Source organism: Tachysurus fulvidraco, chromosome 24 (genome assembly GCF_022655615.1).
Source record: "Tachysurus fulvidraco isolate hzauxx_2018 chromosome 24, HZAU_PFXX_2.0, whole genome shotgun sequence".
Lineage (NCBI taxonomy): Eukaryota > Metazoa > Chordata > Actinopteri > Siluriformes > Bagridae > Tachysurus > Tachysurus fulvidraco.
In genome coordinates this window covers 15,829,713-15,854,283 of record NC_062541.1, presented here as the reverse complement: position 1 = coordinate 15,854,283, position 24,571 = coordinate 15,829,713, and the positions used below count along the sequence as shown (strand labels likewise).

At 38.8% G+C, this 24,571-nt stretch overlaps 1 protein-coding gene across 5 annotated transcripts in view; it reads left to right on the top strand.

Annotated features, from left to right (window-relative positions):
* Nucleotides 1-241: 241 nt before the first annotated feature.
* The window catches only part of axin1 (axin 1), a 38,665-nt gene continuing 14,335 nt past the window's right edge, over nucleotides 242-24,571 (top strand). Inside the window, exons 1-3 of one of the 5 annotated variants that reach the window (XM_027173867.2) lie at nucleotides 242-391; nucleotides 7,182-7,379; nucleotides 12,800-13,771. In XM_027173867.2, coding sequence (XP_027029668.1) covers nucleotides 12,879-13,771 — 893 coding nt within the window. In that variant the 5' untranslated portion in view covers nucleotides 242-391; nucleotides 7,182-7,379; nucleotides 12,800-12,878. Of the gene's footprint in view, nucleotides 392-7,181; nucleotides 7,380-10,036; nucleotides 10,632-11,047; nucleotides 12,460-12,799; nucleotides 13,772-24,571 lie in introns of those variants that run through there. The other 4 variants (XM_027173864.2, XM_047807985.1, XM_027173863.2 and 1 more) reach the window with 4 other exon arrangements.

The following is a 24,571-nucleotide window of genomic DNA, read 5'->3' as shown; positions in this document are numbered from 1 at the left end:
TTTTTGTTTTTTCGCCGGATATGTTTGGAATCGAGCATGCTCAGAAAATAAGCGCCATGGTGAGGCGTAAGCAGGCAGAACCTCCACGTTCACGCCGCCCTCCTATCGAGCGGCCCAGCAGCCTGTCAATACGGTGATATGATTTCAGTAAGAAAAGAGGACCTCCCTTCAATAACAGTCTTAAAAGGGGGCTAGAGTTGAAAGCAGAAGAAAGAAAGGGACGATGGAGGGAAGAAGAGGCGGATCGCCAGCTGAATCCAGCCAATATTAAAGATGGCGGCTGGGCATGCCGCAGACTGCGTAGCGCTGGACCCAATCTGTGGAAAGACAATTGGAATAGTCTTCGCTTTAGTATAGGTACCACACACAGTGCTGACCCCACACCAACATGGTAGGTGCAGTGTTTGTGTAATATTTCACCACCACGTGTAATACCTGCTGTTACTTCTCGCTCTGAAATATCTTTCTTCCTCTCTTTTCTTTCATACCTTTCTCTTTTATTTATGGCTTACATTTTCGTATCAACATTTTTGTAGCCCTCCTTACGCTTTGACCCTCTTTTCTTTCTTTCTTTCTTTTTTTCTTCTTAACCTAGCACATCAATTGTTTCGACTGCTTTTAGCTGGATACCATCTCAAACTGGAAAATAACGACAATCTTTTGTGTTTTTTCTCTCTCTCTCTCTCTGTGCCCTCTGCGCTCTCTGTATGGTGTTTAACAAAGTCTACCACTGTATAAATCTTTTTCGTCTGTTTATCTGTTGCCAGACACACGTCCGTGTCTTTAACGTTACCTCCAAACTTGCAAAATGGGGAGAAAACGGTTTATTTTTTGCTTTTCTTTATGCATATGGTCAGATTAATCACTGGTTTCAGTATTAAGTAAACTCCAGGCGGCAAATCATTTAATCCTCTGTGCCTAATCCACTTGGTGGATTGTTAGCCACGATATATTCAGCAATGACAAAAGATATCAGCAGGACTCCAAAATACACTTTGACAGGCTTTCGGTTCCTCTTCTCCCAAGACTCTGAAACACTTAAAAGAGCAGCTTATCAATACACCAAAGACACCCTCTCTCTTTATGATGTCCCAATCACTGAAAATAGCTCCGCAATTATTCACCAGACTCTCTCAAAAATCTCAAAATCTTCATCTTTTTTCTCCCTTTCTTCTCCGTCTTGTCATTTCCGTGCCTCAAAAATCTGTATTTTCCTCTTTTTTTTTTAACAAATACAAATATTAGGATTTTTTTCAGTTTCTGCCATTATACTCCTAATGGGACAATTAATTGACTTGGACTAGTTTGAATTAATATCATTCAATTTTTTTTCTATGTATCAAAAGAACTACACTCAGGTTTAACATCTAAATAGGCTTTTGTGAACTGATCATGACACTCAAAAGATAAGCTCGTTTTTAAACCCAGCCTACATGGAGGCCTAAATCTGGACTGGCAGCTGTAACAAAAACCAACATAGAAGGATTGTGAGGGAAGAGAATGCGTTTTCCTGTCAAGGAGACTTTTATCATGACATCAGAATGAATTCTTGAGTAGTTTTTAGATCGGCGATATTAATTATTTATGCAGAAAAGAACTGAAAAAAAAAACCCTTAAAAACAAAAAAGATGAAAAAATTTTCACGTCTGTATTCATTTAGAATGCGTTTAAACTTGCACTGTTTTGCCAACGAATGAATGTACGAATAAATAAAAACAGAAGGAAAGAAAAAACAGAAAGGAAAAAAGAAGGAATGAAGGAAAGAAACTTGTGTCAACTAATTGAATGAAACAACAAATATAAAACCAGTTGTGTTTTCCAAACATGTTTATTATTGTTATAATAATAATAATAATAATAATAATAATAATAATAATAATAATAATAATAATAATAATAATAACAATAACAATAACAATAATAATAATAAATGTTATATAAAAATAATAATATTTGTTATATAATAATAATAATAATAATAATAATAATAATAATAATAATAATAATAATAATAATAATGTTATTGTTATTATTATTATTATTACTACATTTTAAATATAAAACATTATTATTATTATTATTATTATTATTATTATTATTATTCAATTGTAAATATAAAAAATGTCTAGATTTACTTTTGTTATTTAGTTATTTACACTGTTATTTTCGTATCATGAGCATTAAATTTTAATCATTTATTAAATACATATTTATTACATTATTTATTATTTTTTTTATTTGAATTAGTTTTATTGTTGTTTAGTTAGTTAGGTAGGTAGGTAGGTAGTTGTTTTTACTGATTTTGTTGGAATTGTATTTAATTATATTGTTGTTGGATATTATTATTATTAAATTGTAACAATTTTGTATTATTTATTCATTTGTTTAGCTTTACTTTTGTTCTTTAGTTAGTTAGTAAGTTAGTTAGTAAGTTAGTTAGTTAGTTAGTTATCCATTCCATTTATTTATTTATGTAAACTTATGTTGTTGGATATTATTATTATTATTATTATTATTATTAGTAGTAGTAGTAGTAGTAGTAGTAGTAGTAGTAGTAGTAGTAGTAGTAGTATGACTTAGCATTAGTATTATGACAGCACTTGAAACACACACACATGCACGGGACGTACACACACACACACGTACGCGCGCACACACACACACACACACACACACACACACACACACACACACACACACACACACACACACACACACAGTTCAACAATCTACAAGCTGTCTCTGACTCACTGTGATTAGAGGCCATAGGAACACCTGCAGACCCTAGTGCTTTTCTTCAGGGTCTCATTCAGCCAACACGGCTGTCATCACCTTTTTATTGAACACGTGGGCCACATATTCGTCTGTCACAGCTCCTGAAATGCTTTAGACCAAGCCAACGCACACCTACGCTGTACATCAACTTCATTTACTGCTGAGAGACAGAAATGTGCTTTGTCTCCTGTTTGACTTTCTTTTCAGCTGACATTCTTTTATGCAACTTTATCTAGACTTGTAGTGTCAATGTGACAACAATGTTGTGAGCAGCAACTAATTAAGCGAATTAAAGGGAATAGAACATAGTCTTAGTTAATAGTCAAAAATCAGCTAAAGCACAGAGAATTATTTTAATATAAAACCTTGTATGTCTTTACTAGCATAAGAGCATAAGGCTTTACAAATTGAAATTCCTCCTCAGGACATTCTCCTCAACAAGTGGCGTCACCTCATCATGACTGCTCACAGTAGAGATTCTAACCTGTATGTGAGTTACAGTGTATATATCAGGTATTTAGTGCAAGCATCATAAAAAGCGGTCATTCTGACCTTCTGAGTTCATTCTAAAGCAGCGTAAGAACAAAATAAAGCAATAAAATTGTCAGGTGAGCGAATACACGCTGGTAAACGTACTTTGGTTTAAATAAGATTTTGGTTTTGAGAAAAGCCGTATTAACATATACTATAAAACGAGCTTGCTAACAAAACTCATATCTGACTGTTTTATGATTCATTTTAGTGAATCAACAACCTTTAAATTATATCTGAGGATACATCGTGTTTCCGAATCACGGAAACGAGACCTAAACACGATGTTTTATTTTCACAGCACTAGTTAATGCGTATCCTTAAAAGTTGACATTTATTTCATGCTTTTTAAATCACCTTAAATTTCAGTTTCCAATCCTGAAATCACTTATTTACATTCTTTCTGAACCGGTTCATAGTCTGGTACAAAGTCTGGTGCTAGATTACCAGAAATATTTCCCTTTTGAGTTGTGATTCCTGCTTGTGCACACACAATACATTACACGCTAATGTAATAAAGGTTATTGTAGCTCTGTAATAACACAGTAATCGAGCAGATGACATCATAGGTGACTTTTTATTGGCCTGCTGTCATGCTCTGGGTCACGTACCACAGCATTCCTGTTTTATGGAGCAGTATGTAACAGAAAATTATTCCCTCTGATAAAGACGTACCAAAGTACTGGACCCTTGCCTCATCAGCGAAAACCATTCAAATTATGTTTAAGGAATGACCGGTGCAGAGTGTTTTTTGTTAACCCTTTAAAGTAAGGGGGTGGGGGGAGCTGGGGGGGTAGTAAGGATATATGGACATGGGGGTGGGGGTAGCAAGGATATATGGATATGCTCCACATGTTCCTGTTGGCTCCTGACTTTTTTTTTTTTTTTTTAGAAATCTATGATGTGCCATACAAAAGAAACAATTCTACTTTTTCTTCTTCTTCTTCTGTATCTTCTTCTAATTATGATGCAAAAACGCTGTTTCAAAATGATTGCCACCCGTTATACAGCTAACGACAGCGAAAAATAACATGGATAAAACAAATCAAACAAATCCTCAAAATATCCTTCAATCCTTAATATCCTTCTATCCTCAATATCCAGACTGAAACCACAGCATTGCATGATTGCATGTAAATCTCTATAGTTGTACATACATATTTCAAGACTTTTCATTCATTAATCATCAATCAACAATCATTTTTGTAGATTATATAACTAATATTTGAGATATACGCATTTCCAGAGCAATGAAAATGAGTGAAGCAGAATGAATATTTTATTCTGGCCAATGCCTATGCAGTGGGAAGATGGAGAAGATGTGATTTGATTACTAAACTTATATGAAGTATAATAAGGTACATACAACGTTAATATGAATGCCTTCGATCTGCACTTTGTCTCAAGACTACTAGTCGCGTCATAAAGTCACAGGTATTTATACTGAAATTGCATCTGTCACATCATTTGTCTAGATGTTGCAAGGCCACTCAACAGGTAGCTGATTGGCAGCTACAGCTGCCTGTCACACACTCAGTCAAACCTGCTAATAAATAGTTCCTTCTGAGACTGTGGATTGAAAGAACAAAGCAAGAACCGTGTTAAATATATAACATTGTAAAATAAATATATAACATTTTCTGTTCATATTCATACACATCACTGAACCACATTTAGATCCAAACACTGGATCATTGTATTTCTATATTTATTTATTTATTTATTTATTTATTTATTTTTTCTATTGGAAATTTCCACCATATTTTATCACCCTATATTGCCTAGATGTTAGATTTTTTCTTTATTGTATCTAATTGGTGTTTTATTTTTTCCCCCTTTTATTTACCTTAGTGTTCCCTGGATATTTTAATACCAAGGACAGTCATATAAAGTATTTTTGAACTTGAATTTAAATGCAACCGTGCAGCCGTCTATGAGATATTCCATAAAGCCAAATGATTTTCAAAGGGTGTAATTCTTGCTAAGCTACTGCCCAAAAAAAACAGTGCTTTCTAAGCGCTCCAGTGTTAAAGATTAATTTGGGGTTTTGAACAATTACCAAATACTTCTCCAATCTGCCCGATCTTGCCAAACCACCGACTTTGTTCCAAATGCCTCCATTTTCTCTTTTCCCTCTTGATTGTTTCCAAGTGGTTGGTCAGAGTCCTTGCCCTGAGTTAGTATGCACCCGTGGCCATGTGTTGGCTCGCAGTGGGGGGCCCAGTGATCAAAGCCAGGCCTCAGGAAGGGCAAGGATAGGGTTGAGTTTGCAGCTGCTGATGCCATCTGATTTGAATGCTGGCCGAGCGGACCGTATGCTATTCAGTGGGCCATATATGGAAGGCCTGTTACTCTGTGGAGGGTTTGTAAACCTGTCACAATCTTAAGCAGAGCCCCAGGTTTTGTCTTTCTTACATGTTACGTGCTAGACTATATCTTGGTCCATATGGCGCTCAACACAGGACAGTAGAATTATGTGATACACACCAGGAAGTAGTGCTGCATATCTATATCTATTGACTTGACATGCTCAGTCTAAAAATTAGTGAAATATGTTAATAAAGCTAATATCGGCATGCTAATACATATAGCACATGTTGATATGATAATAAAATGGGAACTGTAAAAAAATAATTATGAAAGCAAATAAAATCACTTAATCACTTAATTGTAGATAGATAGATAGATAGATAGATAGATAGATAGATAGATAGATAGATAGATAGATAGATAGATAGATAGATAGATAGATAGACAGACAGACAGACAGACAGACAGACAGACAGACAGACAGACAGATATACATATGACTCACATATGACCTAATGACAACCACTGAATTCTTAAATCTGATTGGTCAAAAGAAATACATTTATTTTTGCATAAATAATCCAAAAGCAGCTGTTTGTGGTCCGACATGAATGGTTATTACACATGAGCTCGTTCTAATGTGTTATTGTTTCTGTGGTAACGGCTTATACGAGGGGCCTGTATGTCAGACGCTTCACATAATATAAAACTAATAATACATATTTTAAACAGTACTATTGGTTAATAATGAACAGGTATAATTGTTGGTGCTGAGGCAGTTATTTGTTAGGACATTTTTATTTTAAATTTATGGCGTCTCAGGTATCAAACTCTTCAACAATATGAAATCTAACTATAAAACAATTTGGTTTTCCACCAAACTGGTTTTAAGCTAAAATGTTCTTATTTTAGTGAGTAATCTTTATTGCTCACTTTATTACTAGCCTAACTAGTTTTCCCTGTAGTAAGATCAATATGGATTAACATTTTTTCACTACATTTTTTTAAATAAAGTGATCTCTTTGTTTCCAGGTGTATAAAGATGCTTTAATGCACAATTATTTCAGATGCTAGTTGGAACAGGACATATATATTTATATTTATTATATTTTTTATTTCTTATGTTTCTTATATATATATATATAAGGGCCTGGCTTTCTCACTGTGTGTGTGTGTGTGTGTGTGTGTGTGTGTGTGTGTGTGTGTGTGTGTGTGTGTGTGTGTGTGTGTGTGTGTGTGTGTGTGAATGTATTAAATATGTTTTATTTTGTTATTATTATTTATTATTATTAATAATAATAATAATATTTAATTGTTAATTATTGATATAGAATTATTATTAAATATGTATTCACTTTATTATATATTTTATTTATTTATTATATATATTTCCACATTATTCCAATTAGAAAATGCCCTGTAATTAGATTAGACTGCATAATCCCCATGAATATATTTGTTTATATTTGGAATAGAGGTTTATAGGTTATAATCCCAATTCTTTATGTATTTCATATAATCTGTCACTCTCTAGCCATCAACAAACCTTCATCTCTCTGTTTCAGATACGAATGGATACAGTAAAAAAGCAAGAATGGCACAAATCTCTGTGGATTGTTACCTGTCTAACTGGGAGAAAGCAGAAGATGCCGTCTTTACTGGCACTTGATCTCATTACTGGACTAGCGATGGTGTCTTTTGCCAGTGAATGGACTTTTGGGGGAAGCCTGCCAATGCAAGACAGAAACACCAACTTCCCCCAGGTGAGGGATTTCACATTCAATTTTTCAGATGCAGTTTTTGAATATCGCTAGATTACATGAACAATGTTGTTTCAACAATGGCACAACACCCATGTCACTCTCTCTGACAATATTTGCACAGCTATCCAGCAATAATTTGTCATAATTCATGTCAAAGTCTATAAAATGAAGACTATATCAACACTTTGAAACAGCCAGAAACTTTTACGATAGTTTACAGGACTATATATTTATATAACAGGATTATTTTGTCTTAATAACAAGAAGAGCATGAAATAAACAGGTAATTGAGGGAAGGATTGTTTGTAGCTGTTCAAAGCTGTTCAAAGTGATACCATGAACTATCTTGTCTGATGAAGATGTCATAACTTTGAACATAACTATAAACTGCTAACTTTTGTTTTTGCCAAATCACTGTTTTATAATATCTATATATGGGAAAAAATTGATTATTACTTTTGATTTTTTTATGAAACTCACTGGTCCAGTACAATAGGAAAATATTCCACTTTCAGTTGTGTTTGGCCTCATAACATCACCCTGGAGTGGATTATTTTAGAAAAACATGCACTGTTGTTGGAGATGCTGTTATTGATGTTGCGTCTCATCTGTAGGCCAGAGAAAGTAGATGTTTTATGCCACAAGGTGTTGACACTAAGCTAGCTCACCAATGTCAATGCTCGTAGCCTGTATGTAGCAGCTGTAGCCACTGTAGTGTTACAGTGGTTTACTTGACATTTCTATTTATGGTAAAGCAAGACAAGGTGCATAGATCTCTTTTTGAAAGGGGTGCTGATGACCCGAACAGCTAAAAATGACGTATCTAGCATAAGGTTAATGTCAGCATTATTATTATGCAGAATTATAAGTTCATTAATATCAGACCTCCGAATGCCTTGAAAGATCAAATGGATTTTTCTATTTTGAGTGCCACATAAGAGATGCTCATATTTACTAAGATTTGATTTGATAGGTTTGCTAAAGTGCAGGAGTTTAAAGCTGGGCTTCTTAGTGGGGGATTGTGTGCCCCTGGAGGATTGAGGTGGTATTGCAGGAGCTTCACAAGACTAATAGAAAAGTAAGCTACAGTATATATATATATATATATATATATATATATATATATATATATATATATATATATATATATATATATATATATATATATATATATATATATTTAAAGAACCTGGAAATATATATTTTGAAATTATATATGCATGAAAGGATTATGGTATCTAGAGGTTTGTTTCTACCATAAAAGCTGTTATAAGACATGTTGCTACCTTGTGGTAAGTTACCTGCTCACATGTTTCTGCTCATAGCTGTTTCACAGAAAAAAGACTGGAAGTTTGATGCAGTGGATTTTTGATATATAATGGCAGGAATACTGAGGCTAAGAGTTGATAAATGCTCCAGTTGCAGACTGCAATTTTCAGATGAACTAATCTGTTAAAGTCGTAAAGTGAAAGAATGACATTCTGCATTCCCCACGTCTTTGATCTTTTCCTCTATAAGGGCAGGAGATTACTTGCTTGATAATATCCAGGTGTTGAGTAATAACTTATGCAGGTTCAGAGCACACAGAGAAGCCCTCATTCTCAAGGAGCACTAAATGTTTCAAAGCACCTGAAATACTTCTTGGCTCACAATGAACTTTGACATACATCACAGGGGACCTGAAACTGCTAACTTGCAAATATGTACAAAATACGTAAGACCTATTTTATATGTGAGCTGTGAGTTTCTGTGCTTTGTATGTATGGGAATAACAAATGCCAAATAAATTATATATTCTGGACAATTACATGCTTTACCTATTTGTGCAAGTGTATCACTTTTTTTTTTAAACCAGGGCTTAAGGTAAAAATCTAGGAAAGAGGCTTAGGCTATGATACACAATGAGGACTATAATAACAGCACTCCTGGCTTTAACTCTGTAGATATTCAACTACTGGTGGAACTTTGCACATTACACCTTGAACGTTAACTATTTCTGTGCAAAGATTAAAATAATGAGTGGAACAGTGGGTCATATCGCCACCTTCTCACACCTCTAGGCTCCAACGGTCTGATCATGAGGCCATGTTTAATTTTAAACGGGTTTCTTACAGGTTCTCTGGTTTCCTCTTACCTCACTTGTTACGCTAAATTAAGTGTGTGGACGGTGATCTGTGACACATTGGCATCCCATTCACTAGTTGGTCTTCATATCCTGTTATTTAAGTTTACAGCATTTGGCAGATTTATTTAGACTTATTTTTATCTCATTAATATTCTCAGTTTGGGGTCCAGGGACTTTCACAAGGGCCCAGCAGTGGCAGTGCTGGGATCTAAACACACAATTTTCCAAACAGTAGACCAAAGTCTTACATGCTGTGCTACTGCTGCCTTATAACAGCCTCCAGTCTTCTGTGAAGTCTTTCCACTAGATGTTAGAGTGAGTCTGTGTGGATTTGTGTTCATTCAGCTACAAGAGCATTAGTGAGATCAGACACTGATGGTGTAAGAGTGAGGAGGTCTGGGGTTCAGTCGGTGTTCAGTCCGGTGTTCATCCCAAAGGTGTTCAGTGGGGTCGAGGTCAGGCACGCTCGAGTTCTTCCACTCCACCTTGACTTCATGGACCACTGTGCTATGTGTAGTGGGGAATTGTTATGCTGGAGCAGTGTTTGAGTTCAAGTGAAGCTACAGTGTACAAAGACATTCTAGAAATTTGTGAGAGTAAGAAATAAACCTTTACTAAAGAGAGTAAAGAAAACCTTCACTTAGAAATGTGTGTGTCCCAATTATGTGCTTCAAATCTTTCAACAATTTCACGTGAAAGATAGATACTGAAGGCACATAATGTATAGGGTTTATGTTGGTCCAAGTTTAGTTCTTTTTTGTGTAATTGTGCTCAAAAACGTGGATCTTATTTATTAGGATTAGAACTGATTTATGAATATTTTAATGTCTTGGATGGATTTAACACACACACACACACTTTCCTTCGTATTCCTTTTTTCTCCAGGCGGCAGTGTGATTTGTGAACGCGCGCGGCGCTACACATCACTCGCTCTTACACACACACACACACACACACACACGGATTGAGGCACAGGAGTGAGAGACTGCTATGGAAAGGTGGAGAAAGGACTGTTTCCTTTGTTATTTTTAAAGTCCGTACCTCGCACCTATGTCACGCTTCCCATGTAGCCGCACATCGCCGCGCTGTTCCCGATGCGCTCCAAAACGCAAAGTGGCTTCGCACAGGTACAGTTACGGAGTACTTTTTTTCTTCTCCTCTTTCCCTCCCTCCCTGGCTGGCTCAAGGATCTCGGGGTTCTGCGCAAGCAAGAGATGAAATGTACTGTGCTTGAATCGTAGTGGAGGTTTTCATCGAGGCGCACCTTTTTTGGTCGACGCGTCAGGAAACGCGGAACGCAAAAGCCTGCTTAAAATCAGTGTTTTAAAGTTGCACACTAGTCGCTCGACTGCGGAAGGGCCTGGCTTTCTCACTGTGTGTGTGTGTGTGTGTGTGTGTGTGTGTGTGTGTGTGTGTGTGTGTGTGTGTGTGTGTGTGTGTGTGTGTGTGAGAGAGAGAGAGAGAGAGAGAGAGTGTATGTATGTGTGTGTGTGTGTGTGTGTGTTTGAGAGAGAGAGAGAGAGAGAGAGAGTGTGTGTGTGTGTGTGTGTGTGTGTGTGTGTGTGTGTGTGTGTGTGTGTGTGTGTGTGTGTGTGTGTGTGTGTGTGTGGAGTTTGTTTCTCTCCTCTTCCCCTCCCCCATCAATTACTGTGCTGTGGAGACTCCGAGGCCAAAGACATGAATGCAGTGAATGTGGGGCTCACTTCAAAGCGCCTGGGAGCAGGGAGGGGAGCGCAGGGAGTGCTGTAATGTCGTCGGGGAAAAGAGCAACAAAGTATCGGGAGTCTTTTAAGGAAAGAAAAATAATAAACCACCGGACGCGCTGTCCGTCTGTATCACACTCGCTCTGGATCTGGAGTCGTCTGAGATGCGTTTTTACATTTAAATTAACGCGAGATTAACCGCGTCGCGTCCACTTTCTGACTTACTTACCGACTTGCACGCGAAAACACAATCCAAAAAAGACTCGTATCAAGTTAACGAGCTAGCGAGCTAGCCAGCCTTGTTAGCTGGTTAGCCACATTAGCAACCCCGGCTAACAGCTCGAATGCTTGTTCTACTAGTCCGAGAGAGAAAAAGGCAGCGGTTTGGATCATTTTTGTGTTTCTTCTATTTTTCGTTAACCCGCTTTGACCAAAATAACATCAACTAAAATGTTAACAAGTCCTATAAAGTGAAGATGACATGAGAATGAAGCTAGCTTGTTGTGTTTGTGGCTAACTTAGCTAGCAGGCTGGCTAGTTTAGCACCTGAATTCAAACACTTATTGTTTGAACAGTTATAATCTACTTCGGTCGAGAAAGGTGTTTAACTGTTTATCTTTAATTTATATACGTATATAAATACCATACAGTGCAAATTAAGTCTCTTTTTGTTGGCATTTTGGTGCTGGTAATGCAAGGCTAGTTTATTTGCATCTTATTGTTTGTTTGTGTTTGTTGTTGTTTTTATGCTCTGATTCTATGACACAGAGTGTTCTGTTTTTGTGAGGAGGAGAGAGAGGAGGATTATATGAAGCTTTTCTCACTTTGCTAATAGTGGTGTAGTAGTTTGAAGGTAGGACTTGAAAGGAAAGTATAGTGGTTGTATATCAGATAGAGTTGAGCTCTTTGAACCCCTGCTTCGTAGATCAGATACGATCAGATATAACCATCTTAAGGTGTCTGAAGACTTCAAATAGTCCTTTCTGCAAAGCAAGGAGCAGTCACAGTTAGACCGGTTTACGTCAAGGTGCTTTAGGAGTGAAGATTCTCTCTATCTAATCTTCCTTAGGTGCAGTTTTGTTATAAAAACAACACGGTTTTAAGGCTCATTTGTTAAACGATTACATTTGCAAACAAAATCTAGCCTGCTGCTTAAGCATTTTCGTATTCTGATCGGTCTGGATGTTGCCACATTACACAAAAAAGGTGATCCCTGCGTACGGGCTACAGGAGACGAGACGCAGAACTCAAGGTGAATAACGTCCAGATAAGAACCGATGTTTTATCTCGCACACAATTGTTAGAAAGTCTTATGTGTTTCAGTATGACTGCCAGTGTCTGTTGCTTAACGGGCTTTTGTTTAAATGCTTGGTTAAATATAGGTTTTACTGATAATTGTCTTCGCTCCCTGGTGCGCTCTTATCTCTTATCGTTCAGAAGGTTTATTATGCACAGCTCGTTGAATGCTTGATTTCTTGTTGCACATATGGTGGAATAGTGTTGTGCTTGTTATTTTCCAAAAAAGTTCAGGACATTGCACATACTGATGTTTTACTTTACTTCTGTTTTCTTTTTTCTTTTTTTCCCTTTAGGAGGAATTATTTCACAGTGGCATTAGAGGAAATCTGGATCTGATTGTTCCAGAGCGTGGTCTGAGCTGGGAACGGGTGCATGGACGTAGTAAGGATGAGTGTGAAAGAGAAGTCGTACCTGGCGGACCTTGGGGGCAGCTTCACTGAGGATGCGCCCCGTCCCCCTGTCCCGGGTGAGGAGGGTGAGCTGGTGTCTGGTGACGTGCGCCCGTACGGCTTGGGCATCTACTCCATCAAGAGTGAGAGCCTCAGGTGTGAGGCCTCCATAGCCACGCCGAGACGGCCCGACCTGGACCTGGGCTACGAGCCTGAGGGCAGCGCCTCACCCACGCCGCCCTATCTGAAATGGGCAGAGTCGCTGCATTCGCTGCTGGATGACCAGGATGGAATCCAATTGTTTCGCACCTTCCTCAAGCAGGAGGAATGTGCCGACGTGCTTGATTTCTGGTTTGCCTGCAGCGGCTTCCGTAAGCAGGACACCGGCGAGGGGAACGAGGAGAAGAAGCTGAAGCTGGCGAAGGCCATCTACAAGAAGTACATCCTGGACAGCAATGGCATTGTGTCCCGCCAGATCAAGCCAGCCACAAAGAGCTTCATCAAGGACTGTGTGATGAAGCTGCACATTGACCCGGCCATGTTCGACCAGGCCCAGACAGAAATTCAGGCCGTGATGGAGGAGAACACGTACCCTCTGTTTCTCAAATCTGACATTTATTTGGAATACACCAGGACAGGTGGCGAGAGCCCCAAGCTGTACAGTGATCAGAGCTCTGTGTCAGGGAACGGGAAGGTGCTGCCCGGCTACTTGCCCACGCTGAACGAAGACGAAGAGTGGAGGTGCGAGCAAGAGACAGAGGAAAACGGTGAGAGCGACCCAACACCCAGCAATCGGCTCACCCAGAAGCTCCTCTTGGAGACGGCGCCGCAACGGGCAGCTAACAGCAAGAGATACCAGGACAGTCGTGAGTACAGGTAAGCACAGAAGGCTTTCACTTCTACAGGTTATTTTTTTAGAGGCAATCCATTTTTACTGGCTTCTTATTTATCTACATGTTTACAGTGAGGTGAAATGTCTTTCCTCCACAATCACGGCAAATTTAGTACGGTGTAGAGCAATTCACAGGATTGATCATAAAGTCAAGGGCACTGGCTTCGTGTAATCTTAAAGACCTGCCGCTTAAGATCTTTTATCACTTATTTGATATACACTGGTACCAGCGGCGAGGGTCCATGTGGTTCGTCGGCCGAGTGGCAAAGAGCTTTAAGAAATTATGCTGCCTTGATTTAATATAACTCGACACAGGTAAGCGCTGCTTGGAGACCCTTCCTTCTCTCTCTCCCCTTCTGCCTCATCCCCAGCGAAAACACTGCCCGAGGAAGCACATGAAACGAGAGGTGGACTTTAGTACAACCCTCCTGAGGAGAAGTGAGGAATACTGGATCGGTAGAATATTAAAGCCTTTTCTTTCTTTTTTTTTTTCTTCACCCTTCTTTCAAATCCACTGTAACGGCAACCGGATATCACAGCCGAATCCTGTGCGGTCATGTAAACGCCATGTTTTTCAGGATGAGGGAATCAAATAGTGCAGGAGTTGTTTACTCTATATTTTATTGGAATTGTGCGTTTAAGCACCAGTGTTTCATTCACTGATCATAACACCATCTCCCCCCCCTTTTATGTCCCTAATATTCTCTGAAAACGTAGTAGTACAAAAACAGCGGATGTTTCTTTCAGAGCATCTCCTCCAGAACCCCAGAATGGTTCTCCTGTATCGAGCAATCATTTGCCCAAGATGAGGAAATCACACTTGTCAGTTTATAAGCGTTCCGCATCAACCTGTCAAACGGAAACGACACTGGGATCTTCATGCTCAGAAGTTATCGGCCTTCCAGTGGACTACCTAAGAGTGAGGGCATCCATGCAGTGGCTGGGTTGCATTGATTGTGCTTCTGCATGCTGCGAGCGGATGCAGATGGGCGTTTTTTGTGTTCTCTCTGCCCAGGTGTCTTATGAATGGCAGCCTGTTATTCCAGAATAAAGGTTTCCTGTAGAATAGCTTGACGTGTATTCCCTTTTGGCAGTGCAAGCCAGGTTTAACGCTGGAGGAGAAAAGGAAAATGTGTCAAGGAGTGAAGTTAAGGCATGTTAAAGCACACCAGTGTGTGTGTGTGTGTGAGTGAGTGTGTCCTTCCTAACATTCTTCAATAGACTTTTATTTATACTCTATATAAAGCATATGCTCGTAGAAAGCCCGCATATATTCCAGGAGAAAAGTTTGTCTGTGTCTCAATGTTTTGGAATGATTTAAAAAAGAAAAAAGATAATTTGCATATTTTATAGAATTTATAATACTTTGTCATTGTACAGCTGCACGATGAAATTAAGGCTCTGTCATTTAAAAGGTGCACACATTCACACACACCTACAATGTAAACAGACGATACAAACAAGTAAGCGTGGATAGATAAATGAAGATGTAATCAGATTTGTGATCACTTTGTGTTTTGGGGCAAGAAGCGTTCGTTTGAGTTCAGTTGCCCAGCACTGCCAGTGCACCCGGTGTCCATGAGCCCGAAGTTTTTCTTCTTTCTTCTTTAAATATTCTGATGTTTTTCCTCAAATATTTTCCCCCAAATATTGTGACTCTATTCTAAAAAAGTACAGCCTGAATAAATCTGTCCTCCCTGTTTCTTTTTTCCTTTTGAACTTACAAGTGGAAATTTGTAAAGTAATGGATTTGAGATTTAAAAAAAAAAAAATCTAAATCTTAAGAACAAATTTGAATCACAGAAATGTAAATCAGGTGAAAAGCGTTGAGGAAGGATTCTTAGGCAAAATGACGACTGTTTCAGAGCGGGAAGACGAATGAAATTTTGTAATTTAGCTGTTTGTTCTTTTAAAGACTTTTTGCTTGCTCGTGGATCTTGCCGTCCGGCTCATCGAGGCCAATCAACAGCTTGAACTCTGTATCATGTTCCTCAAGCCACAGAGGATGCTGCCATTATAGAATAGTCTTTCCATGAAGCGGTGTACTTTCTACAGTCTTCAGGTCAGCGTTCGGTGGTTTTAACGTTACGGCTCAGCAGCGCAAATACACGTCACTTCTATATCAAACATCTTATGACCCCTTTGTTTTGTGCCGTATTTATTTGCGTGAAGTTCTTTGTCTTTGTCTCTCGGGGATGTGAGAATGGAACTTGACATGGATTGAGAGGATGTGGTAACCTTGTTGTGCCTTAACCGTTCTTCAAAAGGCCTTCAGCTTTGTATGTAGAATGTGATGAAATGTCCCAAGGTCTTCAGCACCAAACATTTCCTCCCTTTCTCTCTCTCTCTCTGTCTGTCTCTCTCTCTCTCTCTCTCTTTCTCTCTCTTTCTCTTTACTGTGACGCACTGTTACTGTTTTTCTTCATAATAGACACTTTACTGTTCTTGAACAGGTCAACAATCTGTAATATGACAATTACAGTGACCCTGATGTACTTAAACAATAGAAACCCGCTTTCTGAATGTCTTCAATGGCCTCTAGACATCATGCGTTTTTAATTGGCTAGTGTTTTTAATGTGTGTTTGAAGTTGTTTTCTGATGATTATTTTATTTTGCCCATGTGTTTTGGCTTGAATTCTGAAAAGACACCGTTCATTTTTAAACAGCCTTTTCGGGCTCCCCGTCAGGCTTTTCTTTAAATAGCTGAACGTTGCAGCATTTATGATTTATATAGCAGATATTTGGTGCTTGGAAAGAAGCTACATGCAGCCACTGAACAAATGAATAAATAAGCCTAAAGAAACTGTGATAAAGATGCACAAGTGTAGCGGCTCCCAGACGTGAGGAGTCACGTGAGGAAACATGCAGAAATCTCCCTTCGTTATTTCATTTTACAAACCATTATTAAAAACATCGCGAGCCGCATTCATGCCGTTTTTCACTAACATGACCGTCTACGTTCTTGTAGGTAAACAAATAAAACGGACACGGTTCCCCATTATTTATTTTTCTCTATACAAACTTGCATTGTGTCTCTGATCGCATGCATGTGTGCTTTTCCAAACGTATCTCGAATTCCACCTACTTACTAGGGGTGGCACGGTACATGAAACAACAACCGAACCGTTCGGTTCTTTTGTCTCGGTTCGGTTCGTGTGTGCGTCGCACGGTTCCAAGCATGCACAATGTGGCCCCGGTGCTCAGTTTTGCCTCGAGAGTTTCGTGCGGACATACATATAGACAGTAAACGTTGAGTAAGGAGTGCTGCAGAATTGGCAAGTGGAGGAGATAATGAAGGCTGCCTGGAGTTGGCGGATGCGCCCGCGTCGTTCAAATCCGGTGTGTGGGAACATTTTGGATTTCATGTTACTTACGATGACAACGGAAATAAAACAGTAGATAGAACTGCGACTGTGTGCAAGCATTGTGCAAAATGCATTCAATACGCTAATGACAACACTTCTAATATGACAGTTGTGTTAAGATGTTAAACTTATGCTTGACTTTATGATTATGGCCTTTGCTATTGTTATAGCCTCATTATATTATGTTATTACATTATATTATATATTTATGTTTAAAATATTTTGACTTGTTTAAAAGACAGAGCTTGTAAGAGTTCCTCTATTGTTCTTTACATTTTTTTGTTTTGTGTAAGAGCTACACTGAAGTTGGCAGTTTGATAAATGCAAGTTAGTTTGAGTCTTTGTGTGCCAAAAATTCACAAGTTCCTGTAGAGATAACAATACACATTCTCCTTTTTTTTTTTTGGCCAAATAAACGAAAAGCATGTCATCATCAATGTCTTCTCTTTTGCTGTATCAAAATCTCACCTTGCCTTTACTCAGAGATGGTCCCAATAATGTCCTTAAATTCAGTTAGTGCATGATTACATTACATAAATGTTAATACTGTATCCTAAATTGTGGATAATTAAGCTAATAAGCTATATATCAAATGCTGAAGGAAATTTCTGGAGTGTTAAACAAGAACCATACAGAAGCAAAAACCGTGACCCTAAAACCTTGATACGAACTGTGGGTTTTGTGAACCGTGCCACCCCTACTACTTACTGATCTCACCTTTAAATCTGCTGAAAGGTCTGGTTTGTGTGCTGGTCTTCTAAACTTTCTGGATTAGTAAGTACTTTCAAATGTAAGATCCAAGGTTTTTTTTGGACATTCACGAGGAGCATATATGTGAGTCACTAAACATCTTCCAGCTTGGATTGGGAACTTGACAGACAGACAGTGCGTGCAACAGACGTTATATGTGCCGCTCGCTTTCCCACTGTTTCTGTAGGTGCACGTAAATCCATGAGTCAGGTCGTATCTCACCACCTCCATGTGGATCATGTTCCCGTAACGACACTGCCCCCCAGACGAGGAAATCCGTGCATGGAATCTTCCTTTAGTTTGAGTCGGTTTGTTAAAGGGTTTAAATCTTACCGCAGTCCTAAATCCTGCAAACTTGAGGTACTTGAAAATAGTTTAAGATATTTGGTAAAGCTCGCATTATTATTTATTTCTTGCTCATCTCTGCATTTAAATATTGCCAGGTTTGGTTTTCCTTCTACAGTGAAGAAGATTTAATGGAAACGGCTCGTCTACCGAATGTTTTAAGATTCAAATCTGGCACCAGAGACGGTCGAGTAATCACTCATGCTTACGTATGACCAGATCATGTGGTTTCTTTTTGATTGTCCTTTACTGTGATGAAGAAAAAACAAAGCCTATCTAGAGATGCTTTCACACCGATTAGTCTGGAGTCAGAGTGAAATTACGCTTTTGGTTCGGTTTTGATTTTCACTGCAGATAAAAATGAATCACACCAAAAAGCGGGAAAATAAATGGTGTCGATAAGCCTGAGAAGACATGAAGTAATAATCAGCCAAGTACCCAGACCACGGAGCAGCACACTCGATATGTCGAGATAACGATAGACGTTACTGGTTTATTTAATTTCTGTATTTACTCAGTCTTTCCAAACCTCCAGATCATGTCATTATGTAGTAGCTCGTATCTACAGAAACGTTGTCCAGAACCCAAAACACGAAGCAGGATTGATTCACTTTCTGTATTACGGCCAATTCAGGGTCAAACCTCTTGCTCAGTGAAATCGAACCATGCTAGAGTTTAGGATGAACCGGATCGTAAACACCTCACCTCAGTCGTGTTCGTTTGCGCGTTCTTACCCCCACAAACCCAGCGGGAAATGTTCGATTCAGACAAACTAAACGCTGAGACGTGATCGTGTAACGATCAGGGCTCGTATTTATAAAGATTTTATAAGACTGATCTCAGAGAGCTCCTAATTTAGCTTAAACATTTCCAACTAAGAATCTTATCTTAAGAGTGATTCTGGACCTCAGATCTCAGAGCAGCTCTAAACAAGGAAAATAAAACGTTTATCTTAGAGAGGAGGCGGGGCTTAACCCTGTTACTAGGTGACGCATTCTTTTGAAGACTGGTTAATAATAATAATAATAATAATAATAATAATAAAAAAGAACGATTTTAAAATCTGGTCTATTTATTATCCTTCACTTCATTTCCATGTTCACATCTGTACGATCATATTAGAGTTCTAACATCTGTATGTTATAAATGTAATGTAAATGTTAACATCTCCAACACAGCGCAGAAATGCCATGGAGGTAAATTATATAATTTCTGCCCCTGTGACATTTTGGCTCCGTTTCAGAGCTGTTAGTCTTGTATACAATGCATTTCTTTTCCCTCTTCACCTTTCAGTCATTTTCTCCTCCGATAAAGAAACTCTTAAAGGTGGGGTGTACGGTGTTTGAGAAATGCTTCAGAAAACCGAGTCAGGCTGATGAACAAAACAAACGTGTAGCCAATGAGCAGAAAGGGGCGTGTCTTGTCAATATGCGGCGGAGAGAGTGTTCAGTGCGCATGTGACATTAGCAGAAAGCGATTGAAATATTGACATGGAGGATAAAAACAAAAAGTGAAAGCGAAGAAAGGCTTACGATAAGGCAAGAAACAGGACCCGTGTTAATATAGGATCAGCTTTCCAGCGCTGGAGAGAACTTAAGATCTTCCGCGTGAAAGAGATAAACCTTTCAGGGTTAGTTGTGTGTTTGTTTTGGTGATTTCAAATGTCAGCATTGGCTTTCAAACATCGTACACCTCACCTTTAAAGTGCTCCTCACTACTCCTAACACTTATGGACCTTTTTGAGGGTTTTATCTTTACTGGGATCTTCTCTTTAATTTTAAGGGGGAATTTTAAGAATTTTCTTAGATTTACTTCCCTAGAAGAAACTCTTTATTACTCGCTATTATCTGTCTTATTAAATTAGATAAGCTTTGTGTGTGCATGTGCTCTGAGAGAACAGGAGTGCAGTTACATGGATCATGTTCCTGTCTAGCGACGTCTCCATGATAAACCGTTCCCGTCTTTGTCTGTCTGACGTGCATCAGAGACGAATTTTCGTTTTGTTCCTCTGCTCAGATATTAGGCCACAAAAACAGACAAAATGGAAACATCATATGAAATCCAGCACAGTTTATATCGTCTGACCCGATGGCACTCACAATATTTGGAATCTATTTATCATGATGTCAATTTCCCCGGGTCTAGTATTTAAATTTCGACAAATGAGCTCAGGTTAAACTACAAACAATGCTGCATACACTACATGATCTGTACCTCCTACAGCTGTGCTCAAAAGTTTGCATACCCTGAAAGAAATTGTAAACATTGCCATTTATTTGGACAACATGAATGATGATGCAAAATAATCTTTTCTTACTTAAAGTGGTCACGTGTAGTCATTAATTATCACACAGTTGTTTGAATCCTTGATGAACCCAATGATTACTGACATCACCTTAAACTTTTGGTCAGTTGTTTCATATCCTTGAAAATTTGGCCACATTAAACCGCTGTGTCGACCTGTGTGTTTATAAACGGCTGGTAAAAGTTATAATTACATTATAATTGTAATTAGTGTCTATGCGTAAAGAGTTTCTCAGCTCATGAGGTGCTGTACTGACTTGGCTGGATGCTGCACCACGGGGAAGACAAAAGGACTGCCAACGGACCTGCGTAATAAGGTAGAGGAACTTTTTATAAAGCAGGAAAAGGATATAGAAAGATCTCTCAACACTTGAAAATGCCAGTCAGTGCTGTTTAGACTCTCATAAAGAGGTGGAAAATAGCAGGTTCTGTTGATACTGTCACAGTCTGGTAGACCAAGAAAGATTTCACCCACTACTGCCAGAGGAATCGTTCAGGATGCAAAGAAATACCCACAAACAACTTCGAGAGAAATACAGGCTGCTCTGGAAAAAAGTGTTGTTGTTGTTTCAAGGAGCTCAATAAGAAGGTACGTGAAGTCAAATGACCTGCATGGTGGAGTTACCAGGAGAGAGCTGTTACTCCACCCATGCCACAAAAAGACCCTCCTTCAGCAGCACCAAGACAAGTCTCACGGCTTCCGGAGCAGAGTCATATGGAGTGATGAGACCACAACTGAACTTTATAGACATAACCATAAACACTATGTTTGGAGAGGAGTCAGCAAGGTCTACAGTGAAAAGTACAAAAAGTAGTGAAAAGTAAAGCATGCTGGTGGATGGTTTGGGGCTGTGTGCGGATGTCCCAACATGATAATGATCCAAAGCACAAGGCAAATTTTACCCTCCAATGGTTACTGCAGGAAAAGGTGAAGGGTCTGGAGGCGGCCATCATAATCTCCGGACCTCAATACCATTGAACCACTTTGGCTCTCAAGCATGTTGGTTGTCTTGCACAAACTGCAAATTTACAGGAACTGGAGGCATAAAAGGGTCAATACATGATATTAAGAGTTAAAGGTATGAAAACTTTTGAACAAGGATTTCCTTTTATTTATTGATTGTTTAGTTTGATGATAAAAAAAGAGTATACCTTGTATAAAAAAAAGGAGAGTGAGAAGGCAAAACAAAGTTTTAATTTTATTTCTTAGGACTCATCTTGAAAACTTTTGAGCACGACGGTTACATCCTTGTACCTTTTTGTAATCCAGTGAGATTTGATCTCTTAAGCTCTGCAGTTAGAATTAATCCTGAACCAGTCCAGCGCACACGCCGCTCCGTCCTAAACGTTAAGTAAAAGCTTTTAACTGCCAGTCCATTATATACGTTTTGTCAGCGCCAAAAACGAAAGTTTAGCGTTTTACACTGCGGATGTTCTTCCGCTAACGGTTTGCTTTATTTCTGTTATTGATATTTGTCAGAAGGTTCATAGCTAGTTACTACTCGCTTTTAAAAAAAATGCGATCAGAGATTCATCTGAGATTTGTTCTTCTGTATTTGTCATTTCTGTCTGTTTCTAAACTACCTGCTTGATTTTAAAGCATGTGTAATTTTAGTTAGCGTTAGCATTTAACACACCACTGCAAGCCAGTCCGATGAACGTTTCAGAGTGTATAAAAGGTCAATTCCAGCGGACTAGTGCTCATTTGTAATGAGTAACCTGAAAGTTGGATTCCTTCCTCATGTGATATACGGTTACGTCTTCCATCGGGAGCTCTAGAAACGGGATGACACAAATGGTTGGAAATCTGGATTTCTTAAATGCAAGTTAAACTTTTTCCCCCCATTGGTTTTCGGTGACACTTTTTAAATATTTTTTTTAAAGTACTGCCAAGGGAGCTTTATTTAAATAATTGGCAAAAGTGAACCGAAATGATTATGTGGAACAGAGCGATGTGTGTGTGTGTGTGGATTTTATGAGCTGCTGTTTGGTGAGGAATGGAGTAGAGTGGCACGCAGCTTGATGTTGCTGAAGGCAGGGGAGCATCTCTCCACAGGCTCTGTGAATATTGACATGCCTGCTGCTCTGATCATTAGAAGGCTGAGGATGAGGCTGAGAGCTGGAAATAATAATCACTGGAGGCTGCAGTAAACTCGGCTCCTGCTCCCCTCCTCATCGCTCCCTCTCTCAAGTCCTAGGCTCATAACAAATTCCTTCAATATATAACGTCTGTGATTCACACGCCACGCCGCAACTCCCCTTGTACCGCGCTGGAACGGAGACAAGGTTTTATATCCCAGATCAATAAAATACAGCGAGCCCGAACAACTCCGGGACATTCCACGGCGGTTCACATAAGAAGACACTTTCGATAGCTGTGACAGAAACGATATCAGCCTGTTAGTTAATTATTTACAAGAATAACTTTATAATCCATGTCACACTAAGCCACGGTCGATAACCGCTGCAGTTATGTTGTAAAGAGGGCAACATCTAAAAATGATTATAACCCTATTAAAGAAAAAAGATAACCGATTCTCATCAATCCACCCAGGTTATACCCCTGGCCCGAGTGTTTGTCTGTTTACAGCAGGGTTGTCATGGAAACCTTTGCTTTCATCAGTCAGCCAGATCTCAACATAAAAAAAAGCCAGATCTCACACAAAATGAAACCTGGGGATCCTCACCAACTTATAAACAGACCAATCACCACTTTGTTGTCCTTTTGACCAAGTAAACCAAAGGTTGACCAGGTGGAAAAAAATATTCACACACTCGAACTCGGTAACATGTGGAAACCAGCTTTAGCAACAAGAATGCATGTTTTCTTTAGGAATTGTAGTCACGTTGTTTTGGAGACATTGTGACACCCCCCCCCCCCCCCCCAAAAAAAAAAAAAACAAAACAAACAAAAACAAAATATTGTGGTGTTTATGTTGATCTGTAGGGTTGGACAGAGGGCTAGCTATTTGAATCCGTCAACTAAACCACTGAGCACGACTACGTTGTTTTTAACACGTTCACGTTAGCCGCCGTTCTGCTTTCTGTTGGCGACAGAAGTCGATTCCAAAGTCTTGATGTCCTTAAGAGTCAGCGTCGGTTCTAAAGCGTTGCAATTCTCAACATACAACGTTTCGTCTCGCGTGAACACATCAAGCTGAAGGTCTTCAGAACTGAATTATTTCTGTTAGTCAGCCAGTGAATACTGATGTTTATGTTGAGATGATAGGTCAGAATCGAACAAATCAGGGCTTGAAAAACTCTCAGGTTCATGTACGTTAAAGGAATCAATCTTTAGCAGATGTTTCTATCTCTCTATATAAACACACACACAGGTTAAAGTTGTTTATGTAAGTGTATTAAATGTAAGAGCAGTAAAAGTAAAAATCACTTAACCTTTTGCTGAAGGGCTTCTGTTTGAGTGTTAAGATATCGATCTGCTTGTCCTCATGGTTATTAGTCCTTCCAACGTCAGAAGAATCAAACACACTCCATCTCAGAAATCACACAGATGGCTAAACTGCAGACGAAACTCTGCTGCTATGTGGTTAATGCCTCGGCAAATAAAGGCACATACATAAAGGCTTCCTGCTGCTCTATATGAACATCTAAGCATGCAAGCTTGATTATTGTCTTTACAGACAACAGACAAGATTAAAATGTGAAAATAAGGACTTGAATTAATGAGTAAATGGTGATGTTTGAGCTGTTATACACCCAAATGTGTTTAATTAACAGCAGTAAGTGTTAGTGATGATAACTATTTACACTTTGGTCCTCGGTCGGTGCTTTATTTAAAATTTGGCTGTTCTGCTTAAATCAAGCCCCAGCAAGTCAATTATTTCTAGAATATTAAGCATTATAGAAGACGCTCAGATGACTAAATTAGGTTAAATATAATGTAACAATGGAAACTATTACTAGCAGTTAGCATGTGGACTCATGTTTGTGTGGTGAAAGGAAAATATATTAGCGCCCCGACTTCGATTGCGTGTAACAGAACTGAACCTTAACGTTTA